Source organism: Eurytemora carolleeae, unplaced genomic scaffold (genome assembly GCF_000591075.1).
Source record: "Eurytemora carolleeae unplaced genomic scaffold, Eaff_2.0 scaffold1648, whole genome shotgun sequence".
NCBI classification, from domain to species: Eukaryota; Metazoa; Arthropoda; class Copepoda; order Calanoida; family Temoridae; genus Eurytemora; species Eurytemora carolleeae.
Genome location: NW_019397659.1, coordinates 126,785 through 151,816, shown reverse-complemented (window position 1 = coordinate 151,816; position 25,032 = coordinate 126,785). Strand labels below are relative to the sequence as shown.

At 32.7% G+C, this 25,032-nt stretch overlaps 1 protein-coding gene across 1 annotated transcript; it reads right to left on the bottom strand.

The window, feature by feature from the left end:
• Positions 1-913: 913 nt before the first annotated feature.
• LOC111715384 (leucine zipper putative tumor suppressor 3) lies at positions 914-23,978 on the bottom strand. Its single transcript, XM_023490694.1, has 11 exons — positions 23,792-23,978; positions 13,646-13,763; positions 10,284-10,476; positions 7,331-7,511; positions 6,264-6,329; positions 5,538-5,820; positions 5,123-5,176; positions 4,159-4,219; positions 3,292-3,382; positions 1,861-1,897; positions 914-1,065 (listed from the first exon to the last, which is right to left on the bottom strand). The coding sequence occupies exons 2-11, from the start codon at positions 13,760-13,762 to the stop codon at positions 952-954; spliced, it is 1,197 nt and encodes a 398-aa protein (XP_023346462.1). The 5' UTR covers position 13,763; positions 23,792-23,978; the 3' UTR covers positions 914-951.
• Between the last annotated feature and the right edge of the window lie 1,054 nt (positions 23,979-25,032).

Below are 25,032 nucleotides of genomic sequence, written 5' to 3'. Positions count from 1 at the left end.
CACGTGGTGAACGGAAAATCACGTCAATTAATTCTGCAAAGAGACTGTGAGCACAACTTAAAGGAAACCTTCTTGCATAATGATGATGATGATAATGCCCAATTCACAACGGTACCTTTAAAAACTTTGTCCGATCAAAATAATTTTAAAAACAAATTTTTTCAGTTAAAGTTTCTCGACAAAACAACTTTTTCCGCATTTGTTGTGAATTGGGCATTGTCGTCTTTGCACTGAGGGTAACTTTAAATTACGCATACTGTCTCTTAATTAAGTCCAGCAAATAAAATTACTCTCTTACATACAGTGATAAGCAGAAAACTCTGAAATTCGAAGACGACTTTATAGCAATACTTAGGTATATTTGATGTTGTTACAAAGCAAACAATTTTAATAGGCACTTATTAACCCACTTATAGCGAAGTGAGGCTGTTTAAACTGTACAATTTCTGTGTACCATTCTTATTGGACCATATAAAGTCATATCTTTAGTCTGAAAGTCTTCATATTTTAGAGTTTTCTGTTTTTCACTGCACATTAATTGGAATATAGGCTCAAAGTACAGACAAATATCTAAAGAGAAAGGCCATTAGTTTGTTGTACTTAAATGCAAAGTCACGAAGCGGAGAAGAGTAAACAAACCTAGACAAACAATATTACTTCTGCATTCCGTATTTTTGATTCAAAATATGTTAAATTTTATCTGAGATGGGTAATTTTTTGTTGAATGCTCAGTATCCCGATCTTTATATCTCGATATCCACTGTGGACACTTTTAATTTAAGGATTAATAGTTAATTTCTTCATTTCAGTTATTTCTTCCCTGACTGAAGTTCCCTTCAATTCCGAATCAAATAAAGATTAAATTAATCTGTAGATTAACAAAAGTTGGAGATCAAGCATCAATACAAGAGTTCCCAAGACTAAAAGAACCCCCCCCCCCTTTACTTTGACTTAATAATAATTTTTTTTTATTTCTAAAAACCATTTATGAAAATACCTGCTGTCATACAGAGCCTTTATTTTCCGTATTTCACGTTCCCAAACACGTTCTTTTTCTTCATACACCTAATAAGACGAGTCTACAATACCAAAATGCTATCTTTTTAAAAAAGATAACATTTTAGGATAAAGTGTTTGCTTTGACATTAATTTAATTTAATTGAAATAACTGTGACAGCTCCTGTTAACTGAATTTTAATTTAAAACTCAAATACTGCACTCTTTTTTTTGTATGGTTCTTTAGATCAAACTAGAGCCACGTCTTGACTTTATAAAATGTAAGAATTAATTAGATAAGACAGGTTTGTGGATTTAATTAGTTATTTAATTGAATTTTAATTAATTTGAATTTGGGCATCCAATTTAGGAATCTAAACATGCAAACCGCTAATCATGGGCTTTTTAGTTAGGAGTATTTAATACCAAGGGTCAAAGTGATTAAATACTAAAGTGGGCCAAACTCTTAGTTGGATGACGACATTTTATGTCCCAAGTATTTATAAATATGTATATATATATATATATATATTACCAAGGGTGGGGTAGGTGGGGAGGGGGATTACGACATTATATCCTCCCCATTTCTTTGGAAAATTTCAAAATGGATTTTGCATCTGGAAAGTCAAGCAAGTTTATGCCCCCCCCCCCCTCGGGCCCTTGGGACAAATCCGTGTAACCTTCCCTGATTCAATCTTTAAAAACTACTTTTATTTTTTTGTATTTTTGGTTCATGTATAAATTATAGCCATTGTTTCTTCATTTCTACTTGCGGCAAAATCTCAAAGCTTAAATTATTTGTTAAACTAGGATAGGGTTTATTATATCGGGGAAAGGGTCATCATTATTTATTCTTTTATTTACCTTAAATATCACTTGTTCGTTTTGTTCCATAGTTTCCCTGTACAATTAGATTTATTAGTTTTTATATTGTAAAACTTATCAAGTTTTAATTTTATAATTATTAGCATTCGCCAAAAAAATATCTTTTAATGTTTGGTTTTACGATAAATCGATAACAAACTTACAGTGATTAAAAATGGTATTACAATTTTTAAATACTTAAAAAATTTAAAATCTAAATTTAAATATTTTTTTTTACACTACCATGCACATTTAAAAAAAACTTTGAAAGAACTTGTCTGAGACTCTGAAATCTTTTCATGTTTTCATTTTTTTCTCAACTTTACAGTATACACCTAGATTCAAAGATTGTGAAAATTTAGCAAGTGTTTTAGCATATCTGAATTTGCTGGTTTACAAATTTCACGCAATTTTATTTTTGAACAAATTCTGCAAAAAAAATTAACAAATGCTAACATTAGAAATATAAAAACTCAATAAAAGGAAAAAAAATGGTCAAACATTAAAAAAGATACATTAATGAATAATCAATTAGAAAATGAATCGTATTCATTTGGGCAAGGATCGAGGTCAGAGACAAGGTAATAAGGTAAGAAAAGTAAATTTCTGTTGCGTATTCTCTGCGTATATATTGAAGCCAGTTCTCTCTGGGCGGTGTTTGTAAACAAGAATAAATGCATCAGTATTATTTACTCTAGCATCCGAGGAGGATAAAAGCATTTCATCTTAAAAGCTTTGATATTTTACATAATTGTTTGCAGAATATTTCATTGATTTTTATGTGAAATATACATCCCATGTCAGGCTGTGACATCCGTCTTGTGTTTACTTTACCGCCCAGAGACAGTACACTGCAGTACAAAAGATGCGTACACCTCTGAAATAACTATATTTACATTATAATTCTGTGGGTCAGAGGATCAGGCTTATTGCAGCACTTCAAGCTAATGTAAATTTGTTTAACCTTCTTCTTCTGTCTAGTTCAGGGTGACAGTTGACTTATATTACCTGAGAAACACAATCTCGTTATCCTTCTCCTTCAGAATAGATGCGTACACCTCTGAAATAACTATCTTTACATTATAATTCTTAGGGTCAGAGGATCAGGCTTATTGCAGCACTTCAAGCTAAAGTAAATCGCACGTAACAAGAACGTTCTAAATTTCTAGTGATATATAACCAGAGCTGAAAACTATTGAATGGGATATTCTTAATCCCGATCGTAACAAGAGGAAAACAAGCATTATTTAATCTTAAGATTAATAAAAAGAGTGGATCAAGCATTAATCCCAATATCCACCATTCAAAAGTTTCAGATTAACTTAATTTTCTCGTAAAATCAAAACTAGAGAAGCTAAATTGTAAATGTCGCAAGGATTTGTTTAACCTTCTTCTTCTGTCTAGTTCAGGGTGACAGTTGACTTATATTACCTGAGAAACACAATCTCGTTATCCTTCTCCTTCAGAACCGTCTCTAGGTCACCCACAGCACTGTCAGACGGAGATGGGGTAGAATTATAGTCTAGGGAAACAGAGTTCACTTTTTGTATATTTAAAAAAGCCGTTAAACCCATTATTTATTACTTAGATATACAGGGTTACCCACAAAGGATGATAATTCAGGGACGACTGTCCGCTTCTTTACAGGCATGATTCCTTCAACTGGAAACATGTTTTTTTGATGTCAAATCATTAAATAGGTCATAACAATACTAACTTCATGGCAGCATACTTAACCTTGACAAAATGAAAACGTCATATTTAAATAGTTTCAGATCTTCGTTACAGGCTTATCCTTTGTGTCCGTAACCGTGTAGGGAAATGAAATAGCATAAATCAAGAAAACTATGTGAACTTACAAGAACGAAAAAACGAATAATAAAATTAAATCTAACTTGTTATTAGCTCAATCTAAAAAGTTATATGTCGTAAATAAATTCTCCTTTGTGGAAAATATTTACATTAAAAAAAAAATTTTCTCATAAATTCTAAAAGAATGCATAAATGTATGATCAAAAAGAAAATGAATGATTTGAAGTTAAAAATCTCAGTAAATTGAAAACTCATTAAAAAGAAAAATTGTCAGAAATGATAAAAATGCATAAAAAGACGATCAATTAAAAACTGAATTAATTTATGTTAAAAAAAGCATACCAGGATGATCATATATAAAAATGATTATATTCAAAAATAATAAAAATATCGAAAACTAAATAAGCAAAAGAAAAATGCATTAATTGACAAATAATTTAAAAAAATGTTATTATGAATAAAGCTGAACTTTAGCATATCTGTTTCCTTGGTCTATAGTTGATGTTGAACCCTTGAATGGAGAGTCTATATGGTGATGAAGAGAATTCTAACAAAAAATATAAAAATTTAAGAAAAAAATTTTTATCTATAGACTGGCGTTGAAATTTCCAGAGACTTTATGTTTAAAAAAGAAGCATTCACAACGGCACCATATAATTATCCTTAATCTTTAGATAAAATTTTTTTTATATTATATAAAAAAGTGTGATTCTCACAATTTAGTCAATTGTTTCTAAAGTAAAGTCACCTTTTTCAAGTCATGACAAAATTTTCAATATGAGCAAATTGTTTTTCGCATTTTTTACTTTAAGAAAATGTACGAACTACGAAGAAAATTGAAATAAAAAAAATTTCAAAAAGAAACGAGTGCGTTGAAAAATAATCGATGACTACTGTTTTTATTATCTGAATGATTTGTTTGGAATAAAATTGATTATTTTACGATCCGAGTTGAATGTTGCATCTTTCCAAATTTGTATGGACGCTGCGTTCTTCGATGTGAGTCGTTTTAACAATTTTCTCCTTATAGACGCAACAGATAGAAGTAAGATTAGTAGCGATCAAAAGCGCTTATTTTTCGCATTAAGCCTTTACCCCCTTTCATTTTTCGCGAAAACTCCCTTAAAGAGATTAAAAAATGGAGAAAATGAAGAAACTAAATAAATCCATATTTCATATCAAAAATATTGAAATCCTCGAAACTGCTTAACTCCATTGGTGAAACTCGGGTTCCAAAACTGGTTTTCATAACGATATCCTGTCTTAAGTTTTGGGCTTAGGCAGTTTGATAGATACCAATATTTGTGTTAAGAAATATTATTTTATGTTGAAATATTATTTTATGTGGTTTTTTTACATTCTATTTTCGTTTTTCGATTTCTTTAATTAAAATTTACGAAAAATTATAAACCCCAAAATCCGGGCTCAATCCCTTTATTTTATTTTCTACCTGAGTTTCGTTAATATTATTTCCACTCGTACTCCGCTGCAGACTGTAAACAATCTAAAAATTATTTTTTTTTATTTGAAAAATATATCTTTGAAATTTATTTGACGCCAAACAAAAGAAACATATATTTACTTTTGCTTGCTCAACCTTATTTCTAATTCAGTCTTTACATAGTATATGCACCGCGAGATTGAAAAACAGTGAAATTCTGGTTGTTTTCTGTTAATTATAAATTGTCAATTAAATGTGCCTTAAAATCATTTGCACTGAAAATGATTACTTTTTTCTTTCCACTAAATCAATTATTTGGAAATAGTTGCAATTACACGCTTATATCTCATAAGCGATATTTCATGAAGAAAACTGATTTTTTGGTTCCACTTAAAGAAACCACTAGATTGAATTAAGATCTAACCTGTGAGGTAAGGTTGGATAATGACGACCTGGAACTATTTGTCTGGAACTGTAACCCTGCCAGGTTCCTGAACTGTGGGGTTCCAGCTCCAGAGTGCCTGGTTCTTGGTTCCATGTTCCTGGGTTCCACGCTAGATCTAGGATCCAGGGAGGTTCTGGAACCATTTAGGGTTCCTGGAGCCCAGGTGGAGGATCCCTGGACTAGGTTGGGGTCAGGGAGGCCGTTTACGTTTATCGAGGCTGGGGTGGAGGGGGTTGAGGTCCCGCGGGTCGGATATTGTCCTCTAAAATTAGAGAAAAAATAAAAAATTTAAATAATGGGTTACAACCATGATGTTTATAGATTTAACAGCTTTGTTCTTTTCCAATATGGTTCAGTGAGAAACATGAACCCATAGAATATGTTATTAGAAAGAAAATTTTGTATTGGCCTATTCAAAATCATTATAATAAAAATATAATATTATCAAAATGAGATGTATAACTCCATGCTTTTATTTTATTTTCTCGAAAAGAATGCACCACTCTCCCAAAAAATTAATAAAAAAATTATAACAAAATTTAAGAATTGAAGAAAAAAAATGCTTACAAAAGACTAAATGACCTTTTGTGCGTAATTATATCTAAAATTTTGCAATGAATTAGAAGATATTACCACTAATCTAAAGCAGAAAATGTCTAAACGAGAAATACTTTATTTGCATTTTTAAAGAAAATATTACAAAACCTCGAATTTGAATCGTAGAGAGAATGTCGTCTTTCAGGTTCCTTCACTCCCCTGTTTGGCTCTTGACTACAATATTAATTCATTATTTATTTATTTATAAACTTTGCTAACATACCTGGTTACCCAAAAAGATTAAGGCTGTAAAGACGAACGGAAACTCTTTAAAAATGACGATTTAAACATTAAATTAAATCTTTTGCCTTGTGTATTACAGTCTTTTTATATAGTTCACTGTGATTTAATGGTCTCACACTCTCAAGAAAAAATCGTGGAGAATTTTGCCAATTACTTCTAAAAATTTAAAGCTAACAACAAGTGCTTTACAGTGCTAAAATGTATATGTAAAGGGCTACAGAAAAACATAATTGAGTTAGAGCGGTAAAATCTAAGCTTAGGGCGTCGCGACACATCAAAGTCAACCCTGTGTTAAAAATTGATAAGACTGTTTATAAGCAGACTGAATCTATGTGAGTTGTTCAAAGAAAAAACTAAGTATACAGTTGCTGGTATCATAAATATAAAATAAAATAAATAAAAATAAATAAAATAAAATATAAGGAAACAGTGTTAATTCGCTATAGTCTCATGCTTTCTGGGTAACCATGTACCTAATATTTNCTAATGTATTTGAACTTCATGAATTTTAAAATCAAAGTGAGACTATAATTGCTGTTTTTATTTAATCCCCCCCTCCCTCTCCCCCCATTCACAAAACAAGGGGCAAAAGTTGAAAAAATGCTTATCCGACCAAATTGTCAAATTTCAATAAACATTTTAATTTAGAAATGTTGGCAAAATGCAATTACTCATAAAAACGGGTGATTCCGAAAACATGTATATGGAAAAAAAAACCTTTTTTTAAAAATACAATTAACCTCAAAAAGTTTAACCATAAAATATATAAAGTAAACTTGAACCTAGGTTTATTTCTGAACATCCACGTCAAGTTTATAGGTATAATACACTAGCATAACACATTTTTGAAATCCCAAAACATAAATTGAAAATTCATCATATTAATTCCTTCAATGTTTAATGGAGTACTTTACATCTGGAAAAATAATTACCTAAGTCCGTTAGTTTGTATAGGTTGTGAGGATTGTGCCCCTGAAGGGACCCTATTCCCCCCCTGGGGAAGAGTGCCCCTGCAACTCCTTTGCTGAACACTCCTGCGGTCCAGAGAGCTAAATTTACTAAGTAATGAGGAGGTCAGGGACTGTGGGTGATTTCTACTCAGCTCCTGTGAACCTAAAACAAGAAAAAAGGTTTTATAAAAATATCATTTCTAACTTTTGTAGGCGAACATGTTCGTTGCTCACTCCTTCCAGAATATTAAGTTCAGTTATTTCAAATTTTTTTTTACAAAAATTATTACAATGATGCATATATTGCAGAGAGTGAATGTATAAAAAGAAGAACTTTAAACTCGTAAACCTTTGATCTCTTTTCTTCTACAATCCGTTCTTATCCTTTCCACAACCCAGGCCTTTAAACTTTAAACGCTAGGGGTCATACAAAAATATTGAAGTCTTAAGATCCTTTAACCTAAACATTTCTAACAAACAACTTTCAAATTTCTTATTGTACCCCCCTCCTCCTCCGGTTGAAAAACGTTCCCCCTGAATTTGCATAAACTGCATGAATTTGCCGAGGCACTGCTCGATCAATTTTCTTTGCCTTACATTTCCTCCTGTCTGAATACAGCAATATATATTATTCAGTATTTTCACTTTCTAGTTAGACAAATAAGAATATTTGAGTTCGAAACTTTTGATTTAGATACAGATTAGCTTACAAGCTTAGCTGAAAAGCCTTCAGAAAGGATTTGGTTAGATAAATATACAAATATGCTTTAATATTTCTGACTTCCAAGTTTAGGTATGCAAATTTCACGATTAGCTTTTAAGAAAATTCGCAAGAATAGTAATTACAAGGTTTTGGAAATCAGTAATAGTGGCCATTTACTTTTAAAAAAATGAATTCAGATTTAAGGTCTGGTGATTCGATTAATGCTATCTTTAGATAAAAATGTTCCTTATAATTACGACCCAATATTTGTAAATATTAGCTAAAGGGGTTTTATTATTTTTAAACTTAGATATTCATGGAGGTTTAACTGTTTAACTTGTGTAACCCTAGTTTTATGATTTTCACCCTGGGTCATTATTCTAACCTCCTGCCTCCCTCCAAACACACCCCTTTGACCCCTTGTTTTCGTTTGTTTCCCTTTGGCTTTACTTCAGTAAACATTTTGAAGGGTGTATAAATATTTAAATATTGAATGAATAACTCTTTAAACGATCGTTTTTTGTTTCGTTTTCCGATCGTTTTCAAAAAAGATCGTTTCGTTTTCGGAAAAAAACGATCGTTTTCAAAAACAACCCACTAGTTTTGAACTTTTAGAAAATGAATAACGATCGTTTTTATAAAAACGTTTAGTGATCGTTTTTAAACGATTGTTAAAAAAAAACTATCGTTATTGAAAAACTACCGTTTTTGAATTTTTTTACATTGATAAATATGTTAATGATTGTTAACGACCATTAACGAAGGGTGTCCTCAAATTGTGTCCTAACTCTGCGTTCTCATTATTATTTATTATTACATCCCCAACAGGACTTAATAAATCATAGGTAACCATATTTTTGCAACACAGAAAGTTGATACAGCTATCTCAAAGCTTGATTTTACTTTAATTAAATATTAATTTCTTAAAGATTCAATTCAATGTTTCAAACAGTATTAGTTTACATATCAAGTGAAATTGCTTTGTTTCATGCTCATTTAAATATTAAAAGTCATAATATGAGTCTAACAGTCGTCTTCCTATTCCAGAATTTTATAAATATATTTCTAAATTTTAGACATTTAAAATAATTTTGCGCATTTTTTCAAGTTTCTTTTGTTATGTTTGACCTGAGTTGACCTGACACCCTGCGGTTGATGAATGTAAGCACGCGCACACCTGTCAGTCTCTTGTCAGGTTAAACACACATCATCTTTTAAACATAGTTTCATGTACGTTCAGTATGCAGCATGCAGCATGCAGCATTCTGCCAGGATAACGACAGGGGATCAAGTGCATGATACTTAATGCCAAGGCTCAACTGAAATTTAAACTTTAAGCAATATTTGTATTTAAACCTTAAAAATTCTATAAAATTTCTTTTTTATAAATAAAGCACAAGAAAGATCTATAGGGTAGGTCTAGTTAATAATTAATAATTATTTAAAATTCTTTAAAAGACCGCCCATTTTTTGTTTTTCTCTGAGTGAAAGTGAAATTTCAAGGGGGTCTCTACCAGCCCACACCCCTCTCTGTTAAGAGACTGGGGGGTCTCCTCCCCCTGTACATAAATACCATTAAGTATATTTTCTTAAATAAGATAAATATACAAGCATGTATCTGTTTATAAAAAATGAATATNACCCTTATATACACCACTTAGAAAAATTATTGAAACCACATTTTACAGTTTTGAATCTTTATTTTTTTGTTTGTTTTTTATATAAACATTTTACCTTTATTGTTTTAAATGTCCCTGGGCCTGTGCTGCTTGAATTTCTAAAGCTTTATCGAATGTAATTTATAGAATTCAATTTAGTCTTATAAGATAAACTTAGAATCCAGTTTTGTAGTATTCAAATTCAAATCTCTAAAAAAGTGCTAAATCTTATAAAGAAATTACCAAAATTTAGTTTTTTAAAGTTTTTTTCTTAAAAACAAAAAATTATTTCAAAGAAAGAGACCTTTTATAAAACTTAAAATAACTATTGTTTTCTGATCCAGGTTTTGGCAATTTGTTTAAAATATTAAAAAAAAGTTTTTGGTTTTGAACAACCCTGTATTTCTGTAAATACTTTAGATTATCTATGCATTGTGCAAATAAGTTAATGCAAATTTGAAAATTGCACCTCGGAAATTTTTCCAGAAAATTCTTGAAAACTTAGCAAATACCATGGGTATCACTACTTTTATTTTCTATTTCTAGCCCCCAAAAAATCTTAGTTTTTACTTACTTCCGAATGGTCTTGGACCATCCTTGACCAGAGGATGACCGGGGGCAAACCCTTGACTGTTTGGTCTACTGATGAAGGGACCAGGAGAGGGACCAGTACTGCTCCCTGGTCTGGCTGGGACCTGGGGACCTGCAGAGGACCCTGGTCTACCAGGACTAGGTCGGAATGCTATTGGTCGAACTAGAACCTTTCCCTGAAATATTACCAAAGGTGAAAACTTTTAAAAAATGAATAAAACAGGTTTAACTATTTATCATAATCTCATGAGAAAATGGCAAGATTTTGTATGGAAACCAATCTCTCAAATGTTAAAATGTCAAAGTTCAAAAGATCAGTAAATCTTCTTGTGGGGGTATTAGCTAAACTCATTCAACCATTCATCAGTTCCAAGCTTAAAGTAAAATATAATTCAATTTAACTCTATCCCTGCTAGGGTACTTGAAAACCAGGATACGCTTGGGGGGGGGGGGGGGCAAATCTGAACCTAAAACCTAAATTCCATGTTTGAATTACAAATATGACAATTGATACATCCTTGGAAAGCTATTATGTTCTACTTATAGAATCTGCAAAAACATTTGAAAATTTGCAACAAACAAAATCCCTCCAATGAAATAAGTTTATAAAGATATAATTGTTTTGTTTCTTATTTCGAATTAAAATTCTGAGATGTATTTTTACAGCCTTTTCCCTCAGACACATTTTCCTCCTTTCCTTCTATATAAATATGTAAGCGCTGTTTAACTGCTTGGCCAAGATATAAACTTGTAAGTATGTATTTCCCTACTCTGGCCCTGCCCCTGGCAGTTCAGGACTTGTAAGGAGGGAGGGAGGGACACCTAAGCCGCCATGAGCCTCTGAAATTTATCATACAGTACCGAGCCACCGCTTTGAGTTTTTAATTGAAAAAGGGTGCCATGAAAAATTCTTTATTAAAAAAACTTTTAAAAAATGGCTTTACGCATATTTTACATAAAAACCAAACTAATTTCTATCCAGACATTTTTTCTTAAAATATAATTCTATCGGTAAAAATAATTGTTTTAGTATGAAAACTGTCTATAATATATAAGAGGCTTATGGCGGCCATACTGTTCCTCCCTCGGATGAGTTGTGCAATTTCTTTGATAATGGGCTCCGATAGACCCAAAGGAAGAAAGAAAAAATTAGAAAATCATAAAAATGTCAAATTTATTTCCATTTGCCTTTCATAACATTTCTGATAAGTTTATTGGTCTGCACATTTTTGCAAGATAAATTTATTTTAAATGGTCAGATACAACTACAAGCCTTGATTACCACACGGGGTAATTCAATTAAGCGGGTAGAAGGGTAGTAAAAAGGTTGGTAAAGAAAGAATGTAGAAATTATTGTCAAGGTTACCTTTAAACAAACGATGTATAAAAATTAAATGCTTGATTTTATTCTTTAACTAAATGTGAAATTTTTAAGAAAACCAAGCAAGGTTTAGTGAGAGATAATACGTCTTAAAATCCAGAGAGAGAAATGTGTAAAGATTGAAATTCAAAACATTTTGGGAAATTAAAATTCAAAATGCATTGTGCAAATTATTCTGATCGAAGAAGCGGTAGCTTTGCAAATCTTGTCTTACCGATTATTTCTCCGATTTTGCGCATTTTCCTATCAAATGATTTGGCGGATTTTTGCATTTTTGCAGCTAGCAACGTGTATATCTTTATAGAATACTAGATGAAGGGTCCCTTGTTGCCCGTGGAAAAAAAATGAAAAAACAAATTTTGGAAAAAATGTCGAATTTTCTTAGCTTATAACACCCCTGGCCACCCATGAGTGTCCACAAAAAATTCAGCCCAATCGGTCCAGCCCTTTGGCCGGCAATACGCAACATATATATTTACGAATGTCTTGTTTTATTATCTAGATTTGACTTGCCTGCTTGGTTGTAGGTCTGTATGTATAACATAAACGTCAAACGGCTGAACCGATTAAGCCATCATGATCCCAGGTCAAATTTAAAAGAAATTTCTAAGAAAAAACGTCGATATTCATGATTTTGAAAATGCGCCAATTATTTTTTTGAGAATTGTTAAAATATTTTGACTTAAAGAGCAATAGCTAAAAGCTAACTTTTTTTATTAGATAAGAGGTTGCGAAGCATGCAACCCAAACGCCCAGTTCATCTATATACCCAATTAGATAATGTTAGATACAACTCTCGCTTTCCTTCAATTTCGCTTTATTGTTATTATTTGAGATCCCATTTAGAATCTCTGCTGGGGATAATGAGATTAGAGATGGACATTATAGTACGTTTTTCAATCCATTCTTATATATAACGAATAAAGATATAACAGTAACGAACGAGTCAGTTTCTAAATTTGAAATAAACCTATCACGGCTGGGGGGGGGGGGTAGCGAATTGGATACCTGGGGGTATCCAATCCGGGCTAACAAATGATTCGGAGAAATGAGTGTGATGTTTCTTGTCTGTATGTCATGCGGGCCTCATTTCAGTATATCAGAAGAATTCCTATTATTCTCAGGCCTAAGAAGAATCTTAGGCAGCTGGAATCTTGTCAACCCTCTTCTCAGTATGAATGAAGCGTGGATGGATGAATGTGCTGCCAGATTACAACCCCTGGTAGATAAATATAAACCCATACAACATGAAACTTTCGCGATAGAAAAAATTCCGAGATTTGATCGTAACAACCCGATCATGTCCTGGGGACAAAAAAATCTTTTTTAAAAAAGAAATTGAAAACATTCCTGTTTCTCTCAATAAAATAATAAAAATAAAATGTGTTATGAACCAGAACCTTGCCCAACCCTATACTGATATAGGATAGGCGCAGATCAGTAAATATAACGAGGGCTTGAGGAGAGCAGGGGGGGGGCTGAAATAATTTTATAGACGTTCATTTTTTCGTATGATTTATATGTACATAGCACTTGCACTTGCACATTGCACATGTCTGCATATTTATGTAATGCAACTAATAAAAGGTGTTTTATTAACTGTTATTGACATCATAAAAGTAGATTATACTTGTAGTTTAACTTATCATACTAGGATCATAAATTAAGTTGTTTCTTGACTAATCTATATATTCAGAAATAAACGAACAAAATAAAATACTCGTGTAATTTTATAAAGATTAAGAATCTGTGTTCAGTAATAATTGACCCATCATACATTCTGGGTTGGCCACAACTCCCTGAAACAGTAAACTTGTTTCTTACTTTACCAAATTCCAGGCAAATGATTAAATTTACCCTTAGGATCTTCATATTGTAATATTTCTTGGTCATCTTTACAGTCTCATCCATTGTGAGTAACCCTGTAATTGAACTACTTTCTAATTCATTTATTTTGATACTACCTTTAGATTTGGAACTCCTCCTATAGGTGTTATATCAGGAGGTTGATCTTCTAAACTTGACTCCTTCTGTAGATCTCCTAGACTTGCTACACTTCTCCTACTCCTTGAATCATCCATGCTGAAAAAAAATTAGATTAAAATTAAATGCAAATTGAGCCTTATTTTGTTTAGTCTAATTCACAACCATAGAGAATAGAATATATATTGGAGGGGAATTTACTAGAAAAAGTGTAAAACGGTCATTTTGTTGTACTGTTTCCATACTGAAGGTGTACTTCACATATTTATGCTATATAACCTTTCGGTCCTAGAATATCATTTTATAGAAAATCTAAAATTATTGTTAAAAGAAAACCAAATTATGAAATAGGCTGGTTTCATAATTGACCAATGATCATTTCACATAGACTCTATGCCTTTCACTCTTTACAAACGATGATTTTCCGTTATAACTATAACTCAAATGATGTTTTTTATTCACCTAATTCATTAAAAAAGTTTATTTAGCAGTTTAAAAAATTCGAAATTGAAATGAATTGTCTAGGGAACATACTGTATTAATGTACTCTACTGCATATAATTTGTGAACATTTACATGATTTGTACACTTTGAACTCCCTTTCAGGCTGAAAGGGACTGAAAAAATTCATACCGAGAGATTCTCTAAATTCCTCTCTAATATATATTCTGTTCTCTATGTTCACAACAGTACCCTTCACATTCTTATTTGATCAATAATGAAATATCGTTATTTTTGCTCAGATAAAAAAGTAATTTTCACAAATTTTAGAAAACTTAACAAAAAACAAAACACTATAGGCTAGCCGTCTCCCGGCCCTTGAAACCACTTTATGTTTCAATTTGTTCAACAGGAATTTGGTTTGGAAAAACTCTTGCAAAACATTCTGGATAAGCATCTCATGAGTGCAGGAGATTTTAGAGTCCTTGGGTTCAATATGTCAACCTAAATGTCTTCAAATTATGCATTCAGGGTAGTAAAAAGGGCTCAATTGGGTATTTTTTAGCACGTGGACTCTTTAACCTTGTGCTGAACAGAAATCTGACATATAACATCGATTTGAACCCAGTCATTTATAAAAAGTATAAAGTTTCTTTACAGTAAAAGTTTATTAAAAGGTGAACAAAATTTTACAAAAAATAGTATCAACATGGTAAATAAAATGTTGCAAAGAATTGTAACAAAAATGTGACGAATTTGCGTAAAGAAACAATATTCTTTTTCGATAATGGTAAAGAAACAGTACCCCTATGATGTTTTTATAATATGTATAATTTCTAAAATCTAACACAAAAAATAACGAACAGGTTTTAGAAAATGTAACAAAAGGATGACGAAACTGCAACCAAAATGTATCAAATATGGTAACAAAGCTTCAACGAAACTTTAACTAAACTGGTAACGAAAATATATTGAAAATATAACAAATATGGTAACAAAAATGTAACGAACATGTGACAAAATATAATAAAATTGAATTGAAGATGTAACGAAAACGTACCAAAAATTTGACGGAAACGTAAAAAAAAAAAATTGCCAAGATAAATCTGGAAAAATGTTGGTCCTCGGCATCTGAATCAGCAGGACCGGAATCTGAATCAGCAGGACCGGAATGTTTAAAAGGTAAATAATTCACCGCAAATATTTGACATTTTTGAAGGAAATGAGAAATTTACCAAAGATTTTATTTTGTTTGGGTAAATTTAAACATTTTGAATGTCTTATGAAAATTTCTTTTATTTTCAACCTATTCAAATGACTTATTGTATCTACACTGGAACTAAATGACCTCTTTAGGTATAATTGTAGAAAGCGTGACAATAAATACATTATGGCACCAAACTTCGGAAATACAAATTCTGGAAATAAAAAAAAACCTAAAACAGAACAAACTCCGAAATGAGCAAACTCTGGAAAATGAAATGAAGTATTTAGATCTTTATAATTATGTTTGGTTATGAAGGGGCCAAGCGCTGCGGCTAGAATTATTAGAGTTTGTAGTTCAGGAGTTTTTCCGGAGTTGGATTTTTTCCCCCGAAGATTTTATTCCCGGAGTTTATATTTCAAAGTTTGTTTTCCGGATGTTTTTTTTCGGAGTTTGTTTTTACGGAGTGTTTAACTGGAATTTGTTTTTTTCCCCCAAAGATTTTATTTTTGGAGTTTGTCATGGCACCAAGTTTTGAGCAACGAATCTTAAATGTTTTCTAAATGAGTCTAGAATGATTAAGCAGTTTTCTCTCTTCATTGTTTTTGAAGTGTTTAGAAACCCCGAGTTATGAAATAATGCCTAAATACAAAATATTGGGCCGCGTGCTGTGTGGGCGGTCTGGGTTGAGACATGACCTTTTTTGGGGGGTTCGTTTAAAAAAACGTTTAAGAACTTTTGCTTTTTAAAGGCACCTCAAAATCTTATCTCAAAAAAGTGTTTTAAGATTTCTTAGAAAATAACCAAAACAAAATTGATTCATTAATTTGTTTTCTTATTTGGGTTTAACCAGTTTATACACTGGGAACCATAAATTTTACTTGATAAGGAGACGAGGCCTACTCCGAGTCAATTCGAAAAANCCGATATTTCAAAGATATATCTATCTTACATTCCAAGAATAAATCTATCAATCTAAAATCTACAAATCTATCAAAACTTGTCAATACAATATTTCCCTTTCTAAACGATACAGCTTGGACAAACAAGATGTCCCAATAAACATGAAGACTTAAAGGGACTGTAAACGTAATTCTATGTGACTCTCCATTTATAGAGTGACGTGTTCCATTCACAACAGTGAATAAAATGTTTGACCTCGAAGAGCTCATTCATGATTCTTTATTTGAAATTTAATTTTTTTTGATTTCTTGCCGTACTTAAAGAGTATCTTTGTGAATCATGCCTCTCTTCTAATGCCAAATATGACAAAAAGATTAACTCCAGACTTATAAACGTTTTAAAAACATTTAATAATTATGTTCTTCCATAAACCTTTTTTTTAACCTGGAACATGAATTAAAAAATAAATAAATATTGATATTATATTGAAGAAGCCTGTGCTGAGCTAGGTATAGCTATCAGTGATCTTGGAACATGTATTGCATATACAGCGCTACCTCCATACAAGCCTATACATACATCTATCTTTATGTCCATCTTTAGTGAGAATAGATATGTTTGGGAGTCTACGTGTCCATATGATGAATAGATAAATAGATAAATGAATAGATAGACAGAAAGATAGATAGATAGATAGATAGATATATAGCTAGATAGATAGATAGAGAGATAGAGACATAAATAGACAGACATTTGTATTTGGAAAAAAAAATTTCACTTAAAAATCGTAAATTAGAGAACCAATATGTTAATGTGGTAGTGCTAAACAGAATGAATGTCTAATGAAATAAGGAAATAAGGCTGAATTTACTAGTTATATGAACAAGACTTAATTTAGTGGTTAATAAACAAGGGTGAATTATACTAACTAATAAACTGGGCTGAATTTACTAACTAATGAACCACACTGAATTTTACTAACTAATGAACCAGGCTAAATTTACAAACTCATGAACTTGGCTGAATTTACTAACGAATGAACCTGGCTGAATTTACTATCTAATGAACAGGGCTGAATTTACAAACTAATGAACTGTGCTGAATTTACTAACTAATGAACATGGACTGAATTTACTAACTAATGAACTGCAGGCTGAATTTGCTTTCAAAATAATTTGATTGAATTTACTAATAAATGAACAGGCTGAATTTACTAACGAATGAACCGGGTTGAATTTACTAACAAGGAATTACTGTACTGAATTTACTACCAAATGAACCGAGCTGAATTTACTAACTAATAACCAGGGCTAAATTTACTAACTAATGAACCGCGCTAAATTTACTAACTAACCCACCCGTAAATAATGCTCTATCATTAAATTATTAAACTATTTAAGCATGTTATTTTTTGCTAGAAGGCATCAGCCCCAAAACCTGGCTGAGATCCAGTAATTCATCTTCAACTCCATTTATCTTCTAGGAACCATTTATTGTAGGATTAGGAAAAGTTGAACTATTCCTAAACGACCTGATTCCTTCAATCCCTAATTTGTGTTCATTCCTATTATGGTCCTAAACTCTATAGGGGGGAACCTTCAAAACTTGACTTTTACTTTTCATGAACATAGATAAATATAATATGCAGGATCGATGCAGTATATGGAGTAATTCAAAATATACTGTACACATTGCCACCCGGATAAAAACGGCAGTCGACATATGCAAACATTGCAGTCCTAAATAATAGTAGTCCAGATTTAAAATGGTTGACTTGTAAACAAAATGGCGGAACATTTTATTAAATGTCCGACTAGAAAAAATATGGCAATTTCAGCAGAAAATAGAACTCAAGATCAAAAATGGGGATCCACAGGTCAAAACTGGCCGTTCATTCAGCTACAAAATAGGCAATATCTTCTGGTCATATTTTCTTATAAAGGTCGAGTGTTTGCGAAAATTGAAAGCGAGTATAGGCTTACGGCGAAAAATAATCGCTTTTGATCCCTACCTCTATCTGTTGCGTCTATAAGGAGAAAATTGTTAAAAACGACTTATACTGAAGAACGTATCGTACGCACAAATTCAGAAAGTTTCAAAAAAAGATTTGGATCGTAAAATCTCAATTTAATTTCAAACAAGCCATTCAGATATTACAACCTATAGTCATCGAATTTTTTGACGCACTCGTATGTAATTTTTATTCGTTTTGTATACAATTAATGCACTTAAAACGCCAAAATAGTTTGCTCTCGTTGTTTTGAATGGTTACTCGTGGCAAAGACACTCGCGAACACTCCCTTTAAATAGGTTTACACGACACTTGACAACCTGCTTAGCTAATGTTTTTGGCAAATAATAAGTAATAGAAATTTTTAGATTTTTTACGACCAAGTTCTAGAACCTTCCATACAAGTTTTACGTTGTATACCCATAATACACACATGGGCAAGTTAAGATATATAGCGAGGGTGCATTGAAACATTTTCATATGTATATATATCTCCGCCTGGAACAGGGCAATGCATAAAATTACTATAGATTTAGTTTAGGATCCAGGAACCGAGGTTTAGGTTGAATAATGCGCGGAGAAATTATGGAAATTACAGGCTGTAAAGTAAACTAAAAGGTATAATAGTTATACCATCCGCTGACAGAGGAGGGAGGGCAGGACATCAAAAAAGGGGGACAAATAAGAGTGAGGAAAGGGAGGAAAAGGGGGAGAGGTAAGGAGAAAAAAAGGTTGACAAGGAGTGAGAGAGAGGGGTGGGTGGGCAAGGAGAAATAGTGAGGAGACACAATAAGAAGGAAGGGAGGGGGGTGACGGGGTCCCTTCGTTTTTCTAATCCTTTGTGATTTGAACGTTAGAATGAGAAGGTATCGTAATCTGAGGATAATCCTTTATCAGTAATTGCCTCAACTGAAGGCACTGCTTGCATTCGTCGTATACCCACATTCATTCCGTAGAACTCTGGGACAATTCATTCTGTAGAATCCTGGGACAATTCATTCCGTCGAATCCTGGGACAGTTCATTCCGTAGAATCCTGGGACCATTCATTCCGTAGAATCCTGGGACAATTCATTCCATAGAATCCTGGGACAATTCATTCCGTAGAATACTGGGACCATTCATTCCGTAGAATCCTGGGACAATTCATTTTCGTAGAATCCTGGGACAATTCATTCCGTAGAATCCTGGGACAATTCATTACGTAGAATCTTTGAACAATTCATTCCGTAGAATCCCGAGACAATTCATTCCGTAGAATCCTGGGACAATTCATTTTGTAGAATCCTGGGACAATTCATTCCGTAGAATCCTCGGACAATCTGGGACAATTCATTCTGTAGAATCCTGGGACAATTCATTCCGTAGAATCCTGTGACCATTCATTCCGTAGAATCCTGGGACAATTCATTCCGTAGAATCCTGGGACAATTCATTTCGTAGAATCCTGGGACAGTTCATTCCGTAGAATCCTGGGACAATTAAACCCGTAGAATCTTTGGACAATTCAAATATTATAACTCTGGGACAATTTATTCTTAACCCTAATGAAAATAGGAAAGATCAGTTTTCATGATTTCTTGTCCTGCTCCTGTACGGAGAGAAATCAGGTTTCATGGTTTCATGTTTTACTCCTGAACCTGGAGATAAATCAGGTTTAATAATTTCTAGTCCTATTCCTAAACCAGGAGAGAAATCAGGTTTCATGATTTCTAGTCCTGCTCCTAAATCAGGAGAGAAATCAGGTTTCATGATTTTATAGCCCTGCTCCTAAACTAAGAGAAATCAGGTTTCATGATTTCTTGTCCTGCTCCTAAACCTGGAGAAAATCAGGTTTCATGATTCCTAGTCCAGCTCCTAAACCTGGAGAAAATAAGGTTTCATGATTTCTTGTCCTGCTCCTAAACCAGGAGATAAATCAGGTTTCATGATTCCTAGTCCAGCTCCTAAACCAGGAGAAAATCAGGTTTCATGATTTCTTGCCCTGCTCCTAAACCAGGAGATAAATCAGGTTTCATGATTTCTAGTCCAGCTCCTAAACCAGGAGAGATATCAGGTTTCATGATTTCTTGTCCTGCTCCTAAACCTGGAGAATAATCAGGTTTCATGATTTCTTGTCCTGGTTTCATGGATTCTGATATGTTTAACCCTCTTTCTCTCTACAGTCTATATATCTCCTGTCATGATTCATACTTAGTATGTGTAGAGTGTAGAGTGAACACCATTCTTCATATTAATGAAAAGATCGTATCTACGGAATTGGATTCACTGCTATGAAACATATTACATCATATGAACTTAGTAGGGGGCAGAGGGATGCTTTGGGGTCAAAGTGGAGGGTAGAAATATAAATACATGGAGATGAAGGTCAATTGGAGGCTTATACTGATTCTTTTAAAACACAAAATTAGTTCTGAGGAAAAACAGAGAAACATTAAACAATCCACTTTTCAACGCCCCTTCTTGTACNCCCCCCCCCTCATACCAACCAATCCCCCCTTTCTTCCCTCATGTTAAACAATCCGAATCTAAGTAGAAGAGACCTGGTAAACTGAACATGCCAGATAATTGTCAACTCCAATATGCATTCTTCGCCTAGATATATACCCCCCTTATAAATAGGCCAAGGGAGGAGAAAGGAGGGGAAGAGAGGGGTAGAGAGGAAAAGGGAGGGAAAGGGATGGGAAGGGATAGGAAGGGAAGGGAGGGGAAGGGAGAAGAAAAGGGAGGGGGGATGAAGGATCGAAAGAATGGATATGGGGGGGGGAAAAGGAAAGGAAAAGAGATGGAGAGAAATCAGGGAAAATGAGGGGAGAGAAGAGGATAAAGAACTATACGGAAAGAAAGTGTAGAGTTGGAAACGAGTCTAAATTAAAGAAAGAGTAATGTAAACTAAAAAAATTCAGAATTTGCAGGAGTTTAAAGAGTTTAATAGAGTGGAAATAAAACGACTTAATAAGCATCATAACATCAAACCATATCCTGAGAGAAACAAAATTGTGGCATAAAATGTTTTATGAATCATGGTCTTCAAATTATTTTACAATGTTTCCATTTTGGGTCAAACTTTGAAATAAAAATACGTTTAGTATTTTTGGTCTCAGCCTGTACAGTGTACAGTGTAGACTAAATGCACGATAAAATGCCAAAAATGCGGGTGGTCACATGGCCCATGTCTTATATAAAGTTATCATCTATAGATCATATATAATTGAATATATTATATTATTGTCTCGATTTTAGATCTATTGTCACAAGTCTTTACTTGCAAGTCTCAGGATCCTAATAGTTTAAAGTCTCAAATCTTGAGTCGTCCCCACCCACCCCCTCCCTTTTTTGATTCAACGCCTGAGTTCTATTGTAGAATGAATCTATGGTATTATAGATATGGGCAAATTTAAACTTTTTAAAAACGACTTTGATCCTTTTGAAATGGAAAAGAAATTAAAACAAAAAACTGTTTTCACGCGATTATTTTAAAATCGATTTTTTAAATGAAAAAAAGAAAGAATTAGAATTAGTTTTTGAAAATTGAAAATTAAACAAAACTTACTTTGACAGTTTGTTTTGACCACTCGTGTTTTTTTCCAAAAACTATCGTTTTTTAAGAATTTAGAAATCAAAAACGAAACGAAAAACAAATATTCTTTTCGATCGTTTTAAAATGATGTCCATTCCTATTTGCCAGGCCATGTGCTGTATTTCGCAAATCACAATTCTGCACACTCACAGATTCCAGCAGCAATAAATCAACACGGAATTTTGCAAAGTAAATACACAATATACTGATGAAAAGTGTGCATTTCTACTACAGGGAGGATGGGTAGAATCCTGGGACAATTAAANAGGCGCGTGTGCGTACTGTGTGCACCCATTCAAAGGATTGACCGAGAAACTTGATAAAATTATTCCTCAGACTTTGTCCTGAATATTTCATTCATTCCGGACAAAACGACGGGGGCAGTTAAAATTCGTGCGACATTACTGCTGTGACTTTGCGACCGCGTAGCTTCTCTAGATTTGATTTTAAGAAAAAGCATGAGAATATTTTTTTCTTCCATATCTCACAAAATTTTATTTTAACGTGCAATTTAATTTAGTTTGACATGTACAGAATAAAGACAGTGATTAAACAATAAAAAACTTCATTAAAAAGGGATAAAAGATGTTGTTTTAGATAGGCCATTGAACATGAAAACATTAATTTTAATAAATAAATTTATTTTCAAACTACTGAAAAAAAACATAAGACTGCTTAAATGTCACAGGTACTAATCCACTATGAAACTGCAAGTTTTTTGTTGTTGATAAATTTGGTTTCTTAAAAACTTTTATTAACACTTTAAACATATCAAAACTGCATTCGGTTAAAGTTTGTAATACTTCTGATCCTGAGTAAAAACATTAGGGAAACCCAGGGTAAAGTCTTCAAAACTTACCCTTTGAAGCATACGCCTTAGAGCTAATTTCCGCCCAAAGAACTAAATTTACAGAACTATTGAACCTTCATACAAAATTAATATTTGATTCTTTGTTTGTTAGTTATATAATTGTAAAAAATATAAATCTTTCACGGTATTTGATGTAGAAATTTAATTTTTTTATCTGTTAAAGAGAATGCAGCGCTTGAAATGAGATTATTTTGAAATTTTGAATCTTCCATACACATATTTTTATATTTTTGAAAACGTTCATAGCATGAAACTCTATCCTAGAGAATTTACGGGAAATATTTCTGAAGGCAGTAATAAAATGCACATTTCCATATTCTCTCTCTAGACACACTAGAAATACACACAACACCATTATATTAAAGAAATAGTAGACGTAATTCATTCAATCTGACTGATTCCCAACGGTACCCTTTAAAACTTTTGTGTTTTAATCTGCGTATTAATGCAGCATAAAGAGAGGGAAAGAAAATTTACAGACTTAAACAATAATATCTTCATCATTGTTGTTCAGAAGAGGTGTAGAGGGTACCATAGTGAAATGGACTTGTCGCCCCAAAATTGAGATTCACCAAAAATTAGGTTTAAATTTCCTTTGATTTTTCTTTAAGATATTAAAAGTTCATATAATATTATATAATACCTCGAACCTGGGTAGTTAAATTAAAATACTTTTACACATTCATAGAAATTGAGTCTTTGCTACCGACTCAAATTTTCTAACTTTTATTTTTTTTTAAACTAAAATGATTTGAATTCATTGTTTTGAAATATCTAAGGTTATATGAAAATCACAGTTTGGTACAAAGATCGTATACGTTCCACACTTGTTTGCTGATTTCATTAGCGCCTGATCCAATCAGGGTTCAGTCATTTGTTTGGTGTACATTCTGTATGGCAGTAACATTTATCTTTCTATCTATGTTATTATCCAATTAGAGATTAATCCTTAAATCGGCGCTAAGCAGTTAATATAGAAATATTTACTTCTACTGAAACTACAGTGGTCCGTTTCTATTATTTATGAATAGTTTATAGTTTGATCTCTTTTATTTATGCGAATGAAATTACATTTTAATAAAATTTAACTCTACTCGCTTTGGAAATTTACTACTTACGTTTTTATTGATTTGCTGATCTGATTTTTCACATTTTTAACAAGAATATCACTTTTGTTTTACAATTGTTTTCTCTGCAGAATTCACATATTTTTGTAGGTGTATGTCTGTATTTAATTACAATTATATGTACAACGACTACTATAGTGCTATTGCAAGTCTTGGCTCAAACTAAAGTTTAGATTTCGCTTGGATAGATGGTGGTGGGTGCTTATGCCCAAACGGGAGAAGGTTGCGCGCGTATGAGCGCCCCAACCCAGCTGATTAGGCGCGTGTGCGTACTGTGTGCACCCATTCAAAGGATTGACCGAGAAACTTGATAAAATTATTCCTCAGACTTTGTCCTGAATATTTCATTCATTCCGGACAAAACGACGGGGGCAGGNCCTAAGACACTACACTGCATTACAAAAAATGCGTACACCTATGAAATAACTTTCCTTGTATTAGTTTAATACCTTGGATTGTATGAGTGCATGTACAGGATGTCCCCAAATACACAGGAATGAAGAGATGAATTAAATGTCGTCTTCGATTTCCGATATTTGATAAATGACAAAGAGTGTATTAAAATAATGGTTATACGTCTTCATGAGCTTTAAAAAATATGATATCTTCAAAGCTGACGGAGATATTAAACATTTGAACGATTTTATCGTTATTTATAAATTAGTATCTTGACCTATTTCTTATAGTATCTCCGTCAATTTTGAAGGTGTAAAAATATTGTTATGAATAATAAACGAAACAATAAAGTATAACTCTATCTTATAAAATTATGAGTGTCCCATAAGCAAATTGGTTTGAATAATAAACGAAACAGTAAAGTACTGCAGTTGCGGAAAAATTATCACTCTATCTTACAACATTTATGAGTGTCCCATAAGCAGATATGGCCTATGTAATAAAACAAGACATACGTATAAATGTTAAGTGTTTAGCCGGTCAAACGGTTGGAACAATTGGGCTGATTTTAACCAGGGTCAACCCAGACCGAAATATATTTTCAATAAATGTGGAACTAACATATCTACTTTTTTACTCTACAGAGGTTTGGTTTATTACTATCACCGAATTTTAAATGGGCTGGACTTTTTTGTGGACACTCATGGTCGGCCGGGGGTGTTATAGGCTAAAAATCGGAATTAAAAAAAAATTTATTCAATTTTTTTCCACGGGCCCTTTAGCTAGTTAAAATAAAGAGCTGCCAGTTTATTGATGCTAAGAAGGGTAATGAATAA

Excerpts from the sequence above, each read along its gene's own strand:
- LOC111715384 (XM_023490694.1), bottom strand. The coding sequence starts at position 13,762 with ATGGATGATTCAAGGAGTAGGAGAAGTGTAGCAAGTCTAGGAGATCTA. Across the intron at positions 5,177-5,537 it reads TATCCAACCTTACCTCACAG|ATTGTTTACAGTCTGCAGCG; the intron begins GTTAGATCTTAA and ends AATAATTTTTAG. Across the intron at positions 4,220-5,122 it reads ATAATATTAACGAAACTCAG|AATTCTCTTCATCACCATAT; the intron begins GTAGAAAATAAA and ends ATTTTTTGTTAG.